Genomic DNA, 10,328 nt, shown 5'->3' on the forward strand with positions numbered 1-10,328 from the left:
TTCTTTTTAATTTATTTATTATAATTCAACCAGCCCTGTCTCTGAATGTCAGGACTTCTCTGCACTCACCAGAAGTCACCTTTTTTGGTTTTGTTTTTTTAGTTTCATGTTTGTCGCTCACACATTAATGAACTCTTTGGCCGTCTATATGAACAGCATGTTTTTCTTCACCATATTCAGGGCAGTGAGACTGAAGTACACTATTCCTGGCCGTCCCGTTCTTTGCTGGAACAGTAAGCCTGTCATTTGAGTGCTGTCCTGGGACAGTGGTGCCGCACTTCACTTCACAGGGCTTTGCGTGCATGCAAATACCTGTTTGATGAATCCAAGCATTGCTTCGTGAGACCAACTTCTTGGCCTCACCTCCCCGTGGGTGTATATACCTTGACTCATCCCACATACTGCAGCCAAGATCAACCATCTGACTCCGGTGGCTGGTGTGTCACTCATTAGTCATCTGGTTTCACTTATATGGCTTTCAGCTCTACATATTGGATTTCACATCTGGCTTCAAAGAAACCTCTCGTTGAGATTTTTGCGGCCGGGCTGCTAGCCTGATACCTTGAAACTCTTACTGTAATGACTTTTTTTTTGTGTTAACGGTCAGAGTCTGACTTCAGGGTAAGGCTGCCATTTGTGTCTCAATTGGAGACCAGACTTCGCTTGTTTGCCCATCAAAAAAAAACTATCATCAGCTCAGTTTCCAAAGCCAGATGTAAAGACCCACATTTTCCACCAGTGTGAATGATAAATGGTTTCACTGTGCGCTTTGATTGAACGTTTGATTTGTATGCAACCTTGTATGGGACATATGGCTCCCATTAGGGCAGGGCTAGGTTATATGAGGGCAGGCCTGCAAAGCTTGGGAGGATGGTGTGTGAACAGTGAATTTGAGTTGGTGCGTTTGTGGTTAGAAACAGCAGTCTTGGAGCCTGACTCGAGATTGTGTTTTAATGACACAGCTGAGCTGGGGTGGTGTGGGTGTGAGAGGAGGGAAGTAGTCCAGAGCAGTAGTTTAGCTATCCATGGATGTATTTGCATATTGGCAGCCGTTTATCTCCACAAAACTCCTACACATTCACTGGCACTCATGTCAGAGTGTTTTCGTTTACCACTAGGCCTGTATGCCTGTGTCCACTTCTGTTTGTAATGGACATTTATTTTTTTTTTACCATTTCTTTGGCCAATACGGTTTAAAAATAAAATAGGCTCTACTCAGTATTGTTTTGAGATGTGGAAATATAGTGGGCAGTTATTGCTTCTCAGATAGGTGAGTCTCTGTACAGAAACGATCAAGGTTATCACGTCACATACTATTAAGCCCGCTGACAGCTAGCAGGTAAGGTTGGTATCTCTGAAACGGGACCTTGAGGATTCAGGGTCGTGAGGCAGCATTTCCTGTCAGTATATGTGAAACAAAAGAGCTCACATGTTTGTTTGTTTGTTTTTTTTTATTTTAAGGGATACAACTCAGACTTATTTGAAATCTCAATTCTTGGCTCATTTTTCAGACTGTGAAATTAAAGTTGCAGCTGTCGCTACATCTGACCTTGCACCTCACACCTGTTGTGTCGAGCTTTGCGACTGCTGAGAATTTGAATCCAACACATTTACCTTGTGTGGTAATCTTCCAAAAGGCTGTTTCCAAAGAGAAAAGTTGGTTTGGTTTGTTTAATTAGTAATATTACTTAGTAGCTTGCTGACACAAGGTTGGAGTGAATAAACGGCCGTAACATTTTTATTTATTTATTTTTTTTAATCCTCCAGCACTGTGGCTCCTATCAGCTGGTGAGCAGGTTATTCTTCCTGTAGGTCATAAATAAAAATATAGAAATATACACAAGGTGCAAACTTGGTTGTATGTTTGTTTTTTGTTTTTTTTCTTCAGTGTGTAGCGCTAAATTACATCAACTTAATGTTTTCTTGTTTTTCAATAACGCTAAACAAACATGGGCACAACAGTATCCATATCAAATGATGGCCTTTGCTGCGCTTTAAAGAACACAGTCTTGTATATTTTCATATTTACCGTAGATTATATGGAACCAACATACTGTGTCGGCAGCTCTGTGGTTTTTCCTTGGTTAGTAGACTGCAGGAAAGTCTGGCTCGTTGTGAGTCACCCCCACTTTCTCTCTCTCTCTCTCTTGCCATAGCCTTGTTTTCCTCCAGTGTGCCCGTTGGGTATTAAAGCACGTCCAAACCGGTGTGCTGTGTGATTGAAAAGGATTTGGTCTCTGTTTTCCTGTAGAATCCATCAAAGAACAGGCCTGACCACGGATGTACTTTTGAAAGGCTTTGACAAAAGGATTTCTGATCCTATGGATACACAGCTCCTGTTTCTGTCTCATTTTAGCTGGATTTTCTTCTGCATTTTTCCCCCATTTCCTGCTTTTGTGCCTTGCTGTCATAACATTTATCCTTGAGTATGAATTGAAAATACCGCTGTTTCAATTTTCCTTGTTTTTTTTTTTTCCTGAATTAATCCCCTCTCACCCGCTCTACCTCTCTCCTGCCACTGCCAGTGTTTACTTTCCTGCAGAGTGTGGTTTCAGCTTCAAAGCCAGCGCAGAAATGCGTATGCACCCCCACCCTCCCCTCTTTTCTCTCCACCCAGTGCTCCACTTCCTCCCCCCTGTCCTTTCTCACCTAAATACTGGCTAGCTGCTACACTTAATGGTGGCTTTGTATGTGAACCGCTGCTGTTTGCATGTCTGGCTTTAACAGAAGAGGAAATCCAAGAAAGGGAGGAGGCAGGAAAGGAAAGAAGGCACTGGAAAGTCACTTGTCTGGAGCGTTTGTTTTGAACCAACACTGCCATTCATTTCCAGCAGTCTGTTTTTCTGCCTTTACCTCTGCTGTGATCTTTAAAGTAAAATGGCTGATGCTGTTTGACTGGAGGACGAAAGAGGACTGGCAGTGAGCGGGGTAGAGGGTAGGAATGATGGAAGGTGAGATGCAACCGAGACGCTTTTGACTGACTCTTTTTTCGCCTCTTCTTTTTCAGATCAGGAAGCTGTGTCGGCCACGGTTTGAGAAAGGAACATGGCTTCCCAGGGTGAGTTAATAGCTTTCAGACACATGCTCAAAACTCTTTCACCTCATTGCTCTCTGCAGCTTCCGTTTCATTTTTCTGCATTGCTCTATACACACACACACACACACACACACACACACACACACACACTCACAGAGCCGTCTGCAACGTGTTATACTTTGCAGCAGTTCTTCTCCCGGTACAGATTTATGTTCTCATTAGAGCAAAGTGAATTAGTTATTGATTTCAATTTGAAACTTGGAGCACATGTGAAATCAAACTTTATGCTTCAGGAGACCTTTGCAGGTAAATCACACATCACAGAAGTATGAATGTTGAACGATGAGAGCAGGTTAGAAATCCAGTCACTGCAGAGGCTATAAACCATTGTTTAGTTTGTTCATTCTGCCACGCACACAGTAAGAGTTGTAGAAATGCGAAGACATCCTTTTTGTAAAAAGCTAAGAATTGTAACTACATGTACTGAAGCTGGATTAATAAAACTTCTTGGCAAAACCTGTGCAGGCATTGTTATATCTGATGTAACATTTCCTTTAAGGCCATGCCAGCTCACCTAAAATGGCGTGCTCCTGAGATCTGATAAAGCCAATAATACCAGTTCCTCTGCGTTACTATGTTAGTCACTTGACATTTGTGTTTACAAGAATTTTGCACACAGTACCAAATTTTCTTCTTATTCTTATACTTCACTGCTGAGCTGGTTACACTGCCTTTTCAAATGTATATGTTTTAATACTTTGTCTCTTTCCAGCTGATCTGATGGAGCTAGACATGGCCATGGAGCCAGACCGTAAGGCAGCAGTCAGTCACTGGCAGCAACAGTCTTACCTGGATTCAGGCATCCATTCAGGGGCCACCACAACCGCTCCCTCCCTCAGTGGGAAAGGCAACCCTGAGGAGGAGGATGTCGACAACCAGGTCATGTACGAGTGGGAGCAGGGCTTCAACCAGAACTTCTCCCAGGAACAAGTACAAGGTAGGTCATGCTGCCTGCAATCCACAAACGTGTGACCCAAATACCAGCTTGAATCCCAACATAACAAAACAACTGTTCTTCTGTCTCCTGTTAGACCTAGATGGTCAGTACGCCATGACACGTGCCCAGCGGGTGCGTGCAGCAATGTTCCCAGAGACCCTCGAGGAGGGCATGCAGATCCCCTCCACACAGTATGATGCAGCAAACCCCACCAACGTTCAGCGGCTGGCAGAGCCCTCGCAAATGCTCAAACATGCCGTGGTCAATCTGATCAACTACCAAGATGACGCGGAGCTGGCAACCAGAGCCATACCAGAACTGACCAAACTACTTAACGATGAGGACCAGGTAACCATGAAAACTCTGGCTCAGCGTTACTTCTGAATTGTTTAAGTTCCATGGTATTATTCCCTGACATTCGTGTTTGTCTCATCCAGGTTGTAGTAAACAAAGCAGCAGTGATGGTCCACCAGCTCTCAAAGAAAGAGGCTTCCCGCCACGCCATCATGCGCTCGCCTCAAATGGTGTCTGCTATTGTCAGGACCATGCAAAACACAAACGACGTGGAGACGGCTCGCTGCACCGCAGGGACGCTCCACAACCTGTCCCATCACAGAGAGGGTCTGCTGGCTATCTTCAAGTCTGGAGGAATCCCAGCTCTAGTTAAAATGCTCGGGTATGTCAAAAGACGGATGGGTGGATAATTGGTACTGTAGCTCCAGTGATGAGATGTGTCTCTGATCAGAAATGGCACAGTGACCTTTTCAACTGAGAACAACATGAAAAATTGTAACTGGCTCTTCACTCAAATGCTGAGGATGTGAAAAGGAAGGCCCTTTGAGAAACCTAATCTATTACAGATCCAGTGGTGGTTATTTCCCAGCGGGATGGAAATCTAATAAACCTTTTGTTTGTTCGGCAGTTCACCAGTGGACTCTGTCCTGTTCTACGCCATTACCACCCTCCACAACCTCCTCCTGCACCAGGAAGGAGCCAAGATGGCTGTCCGTTTAGCTGGGGGTCTACAGAAAATGGTGGCTCTGCTCAACAAGACTAATGTCAAGTTCCTGGCCATCACCACTGACTGTCTCCAGATACTGGCCTATGGAAACCAAGAAAGCAAGGTGAGCGAATAGTGTGTGGTCAAAGGTAATACTGTTACCGCAGACGTGACTTGTGGTAAATGGGTCTGATATTCTAAGACAAATGTATTCCTAACCTATATGTGTGTGTTCTCTTCTTGTGTGTAGTTGATAATCTTGGCCAGCGGTGGCCCACAGGCGTTGGTCAACATCATGAGGACTTACACCTATGAGAAGCTGTTGTGGACCACAAGCCGTGTTCTCAAAGTTCTGTCAGTCTGCTCCAGTAACAAGCCTGCCATTGTAGAAGCTGGTATGTGTGGTCAGCTAAATGTTAAAGCTCGAATACCATGCATACAGTTCATGGTTGAGTTTCATTCTTTTGGCTCCTAATGTAGCTGAAATTTTGAAATGTATTGTTTTTTCACACATTTTATATAAACGCCACATTTTTTCCATCTTTGTTCTCTTCAGGAGGCATGCAGGCTCTGGGACTCCACCTGACAGATCCCAGCCAGAGACTGGTCCAGAACTGTCTCTGGACTCTCAGGAACTTATCAGATGCTGCCACCAAACAGGTAAGAACTGCCCCTGGTACCAACGTTAAAATCTTTTGTCAGGAAAAGCCACTGAGAATGACCTGACATTGGCATTCACCAATTCATCTTGATGTTGCATTCACATTCCTCCTTCCATGCTAACGTCACAATTGTCTTTGTCTCCAGGAGGGAATGGAGGGTCTGCTAGGAACTCTGGTCCAGCTGCTCGGCAGTGATGACATTAATGTGGTGACCTGTGCTGCTGGTATCCTGTCTAACCTGACCTGTAACAACTACAAGAACAAGATGATGGTCTGCCAGGTCAGTACACACATGGACAAGATGTATCTCCGTCACAAATGTTAACATTATGAATATTAACCACCGTGTAAAGCTGAATCTGCTATAAGCACTAATCTGTTCCATCAAACGTTCCTCTTCAGGTCGGAGGTATCGAGGCGTTGGTTCGCACAGTGCTGCGGGCCGGAGACAGGGAAGACATCACAGAACCAGCTATTTGTGCGCTGCGTCACCTCACATCTCGACACCAGGACGCTGAGATGGCACAGAACGCTGTCAGGCTGCACTATGGCCTGCCCGTGGTTGTCAAATTACTGCATCCGCCATCACACTGGCCACTCATTAAGGTACACTCACACAGACTTAGCAGCCACATAAGCAGCTCTTTATACTGTGGTGAAAATGAGTTCTACTGCAACACACATTAAATAATGGACCAAACCTGGCTTAAATGTCTTACTTTGGAAAAGGGCAGTTGCCTCTTAATCCATGTAGACAGCTAATTTTCCTTTGGGTCTCTCAGGACAGAATGCACCAGGACTTTTCAAATGATTAAATATCTTGTAACGATGCCTTTTTGTAAGCACAGTTTTATACCCGAAAACAACTTTTGGCTGCGATTCTTGATTTTTACCTAAACTTAATCATAACTGACATGTAACTTTGTTTGTTCCTCAGGCTACCGTAGGTCTGATCCGTAACCTGGCTCTGTGCCCTGCAAACCACGCTCCTCTGAGGGAGCAGGGGGCCATCCCCAGACTGGTTCAGCTGCTGGTTAGAGCACACCAAGACACACAGAGACGCACCAGCATGGGAGGCACGCAGCAGCAATTTGTGGTGAGAGCATGCACGCACACACCCCTCCACAACAAACACCAGCAGGACATGATTAATGGGACAGTTTCAGCCTGACCTAGAACTGATGTCAGATTTGGTACTGACCAGTTTTACTGCTCTTGGCCACTTCAGAATGATGGTCACCTGAGACTGATGATAGCTCCTACCACCACCTGCTCATCTTAGTCCTTTAAAGGGGCCCATACAGCTAAAACTGAACCGAGTTTTCTTGTGTCATTAGGAGGGCGTTCGTATGGAGGAGATTGTGGAGGGCTGCACAGGAGCACTTCACATCCTGGCCAGAGACGTCCACAACAGAATAGTCATCAGAGGACTCAACACCATTCCACTCTTTGTACAGGTAAAAAGCTCAGTTCACTCTGTTCTTGTGTTTGTGTCGTCAGGTTGCAGTCACACCAACACGTTATTTTAAAACTTGATTAAAGTGATTTGTTCAGTTATGACTTACAGAGACCATTGGTATTAAAAGTATCAGTAGTTTTGAAAGTCACGTTGAAGTAGTTTGAAAACACTCTGCCATGGCTGTTCAGGATGCTCAGAAGTAAAATTTATTGTACCACCTGGTGTGTGTGTTTGCACTCCATGAATCTCTGCTGGTCGCATCCTTTCACATCATGCGAGCACTGCGACGGTTTCTAAACAGTTTCTAAGCATCCCATCTGTGTTTGTGTGTGCAGCTGTTGTATTCCCCCATTGAGAACATCCAGCGCGTAGCAGCAGGCGTCCTGTGCGAGCTGGCCCAGGATAAAGAGGCTGCTGAGGCCATCGAGGCTGAGGGAGCCACCGCCCCACTCACAGAGCTATTACACAGCCGCAACGAAGGAGTTGGTATGTTCGCAAAATGACACTCATTTACATACTGCCATCGTTCACATAATGGCAACGCAGATGTTCAGAGAGTGAGTGCCTGTGGTTGGATGAAACACTGGCACTTGAAATGTTTTTTGTACAGTCCAAGTTTTCCTTGGCGTTAACTGAAACATTAATGTAACTTAAATTGTGGCGTTCTTTATTGTCTCTGCTCTGTGATCACTGTAGCGTTTCTTTATTTGTACTTTATTGAAGTTATTTTTTGACCAACCCGCCTCCATCTTCCCTCAGCCACCTACGCTGCTGCAGTTTTGTTCCGCATGTCAGAGGACAAACCTCAAGACTACAAGAAACGCCTCTCTGTAGAACTCACCAGCTCGCTCTTCAGGACAGAACCAATGGCCTGGAACGAGGTATGAAGCACTCAAAATCATCTGAAATGACTAATCCGTGTGTGTGTGTATATGGATGCCTGTGCACTGAAGTTAACTTCAAAGAAATGTAAATAAAGGCTTAAAGGCATAACTGACTGTGGAAAGTGTTGCCACCCCGCTCATCCTCGTCTGTGTGTGTGTGTGTTGCTCTGCAGACCGGAGACCTGGGTTTGGACATCGGAGCTCAGGGAGAGCCTCTGGGCTACAGACAGGAAGGTAAGTCACCTCCTCACCTCTGGCTGGCTGGGAGGCTCCCAGGAGAAACACGGAGGGATAAGGATGTCATGAATTCCAGAGCAGTTAGGCTGCAACGAAAACATTTTAGCTGACTTTTCTTTCACTAATTGGGCATTCAGACATCGCCTTCTCCACAGACCTCGTCTGCTTCCCTTAAGTTGATACACAACCAAGTTTTGTCACAGCCCAATGACTGAGCTCCATCTGTCCATCGCTATTACTGCTGATGACAGGATTGTGTGTTAAAGGTCTGATACATGGGGAACTTGAGACTGTGGTGAAGGGCAATGATGCTTTCAAGTTGTGGATGGAGATTGATTTTATCCCTGCTGTCAGTCAGGGTAACACAGCTGCCTCTTAAGAAATACGATACTGCTGCTTTTAGTTATTGTCACAGTTTGGCGTCTGAATGTTTCGGGTGCAGCAGGACCTTGGGCTGTGTACTGATCAATAGGCTGAGGGGCCAGGGTCGGCTTTTTATTTTCATTACGCTGCTTTGCGCTCCTCCAGCACTAATGGCTTCAATTGGCTCTCAACCAAATGAAAACTAAGACATGAAGCTGCTCACTGCAGATGGATTTAAACTAAACAAACTGAGTTTAGCTGAATTCAGTTCAAAGACCAGCAGCTGTAGTTTGAACTGAACTCACGACAGTTTTGGGTGCTGGAGGGTGTACAGTGTGCTGTGTTGCCATGTTATGTTTGAATGATCATACTACTGTGTGAGCGCTTGGTTTGTTAACATGCTTCTAACAACTGCTCTGCTTCCCCTGCCTCTCCATCCACTCCTTCCTCCCCCAGACCCGAGCTACCGTTCCTTCCATTCAGGGGGTTACGGAGGGGACACGATGGGTATGGAACCCATGCTGGACCATGATCTGGGCGGCCACCACCCTGGCCAGGACTACCCTCCTGTAGAGGGGCTGCCTGACCTGGGACACGCCCAGGAACTGATAGAAGGCCTGCCACCTGGCGACTCCAACCAACTGGCCTGGTTTGATACCGACCTGTAAATACCAAGAACAACATTACACTACACTTTCTACTAGGTAAGAATGTCCTCACACTCCGCGTCTTTGTGTTAGTTCAAATGAATGAGCCGTTGTTTAAGGCTGGTTGTAAAAGAACAGTGGGGAGGTTTTCTGTGGATGAAATGGCTGAGGGGGAGGCGAGCGGATTTACTCACTGCGGCTGCTGCATGTTCAGACTGCTCCTAATTGCAAAGTTGTGTGATGTGGTGTGTGTGATGTTAGATTTTTGATCTGTGTGTGTGGTCTTAACCAACCCCTGTGCCCCGTCTCCTTCCCTGCACCTCCTGGTTTTCATTCCTTTCTGTTTTTTTTCCCTCTTTCCTCCTCCCTTTGCAGCTGTATCATGTGATCTGGATGAACCTGCATCGTGATTCGCCCATATGGAGGAGGCGGGGTTTCAGAAAGTGCCTGAAGACGACTCAACAACAGCAAGCAGAGTTTCCTGTCTATGGGAACTCCATTGGGACAAACTAGATTTAAGTGCGGTTCTGTTCTGGTCTCTCAGCCTGACGGAGGGCTGACATTAAATCCTGACATGACACACAGATTTTGATCTCAACAGATTTTTTTGTTTTGTTTTTTGAAAAACCCTTTTTATGTATTTTGTTTTTTCATTTTTACTTTTGGTTGTTTTACTTTTTTAATTCAGTTTTCCTCAAGTCTGTAATGGTACAAACTGATTCTAGCTTGCTTTTTTTCATTATTCTCAATTATGATACTCATCTCTTGTTTTTGCAGTCCCTTGTATTTTAAGTCTCTGGTAGTGTTGAGTTTATTTTTTTTAGTGGTAATGCTCCATCAAAGTAAAGAATCTGATCACATTTTAAATGGTGTCCAAAACACTAAAGTTAATCAGTTGAATTGTATTCTGATGATCAAGTGTAACATTGTGTAGCTTTTGTATAAAAAAACATGAATTGGAAATCATGGTCCAAATATCAAGCTATTTTCTTGCTTTAAAGGTGGACACTGATGTGTCTCTGCTGTTCCAAAGGGGGTGTAG

At 45.0% G+C, this 10,328-nt stretch overlaps 1 protein-coding gene across 1 annotated transcript in view; it reads left to right on the plus strand.

Annotated features, from left to right (window-relative positions):
* Positions 1–10,269, plus strand: part of ctnnb1 (catenin (cadherin-associated protein), beta 1) — a 13,667-nt gene extending 3,398 nt beyond the window's left edge. Inside the window, exons 2-17 of the mRNA XM_010742328.3 lie at positions 3,008–3,058; positions 3,810–4,034; positions 4,129–4,382; positions 4,472–4,710; positions 4,957–5,158; positions 5,285–5,429; positions 5,591–5,694; positions 5,842–5,976; positions 6,099–6,302; positions 6,634–6,792; positions 7,034–7,153; positions 7,491–7,641; positions 7,915–8,036; positions 8,213–8,273; positions 9,096–9,343; positions 9,662–10,269. Coding sequence (XP_010740630.3) covers positions 3,046–3,058; positions 3,810–4,034; positions 4,129–4,382; positions 4,472–4,710; positions 4,957–5,158; positions 5,285–5,429; positions 5,591–5,694; positions 5,842–5,976; positions 6,099–6,302; positions 6,634–6,792; positions 7,034–7,153; positions 7,491–7,641; positions 7,915–8,036; positions 8,213–8,273; positions 9,096–9,307 — 2,346 coding nt within the window. The 5' untranslated portion in view covers positions 3,008–3,045 and the 3' untranslated portion in view covers positions 9,308–9,343; positions 9,662–10,269. The remainder of the gene's footprint in view (positions 1–3,007; positions 3,059–3,809; positions 4,035–4,128; positions 4,383–4,471; positions 4,711–4,956; positions 5,159–5,284; positions 5,430–5,590; positions 5,695–5,841; positions 5,977–6,098; positions 6,303–6,633; positions 6,793–7,033; positions 7,154–7,490; positions 7,642–7,914; positions 8,037–8,212; positions 8,274–9,095; positions 9,344–9,661) is intronic.
* Positions 10,270–10,328: the final 59 nt, after the last annotated feature.

The sequence above is a fragment of the Larimichthys crocea genome, chromosome XIII (assembly GCF_000972845.2).
Source record: "Larimichthys crocea isolate SSNF chromosome XIII, L_crocea_2.0, whole genome shotgun sequence".
Classification (NCBI taxonomy): Eukaryota; Metazoa; Chordata; class Actinopteri; family Sciaenidae; genus Larimichthys; species Larimichthys crocea.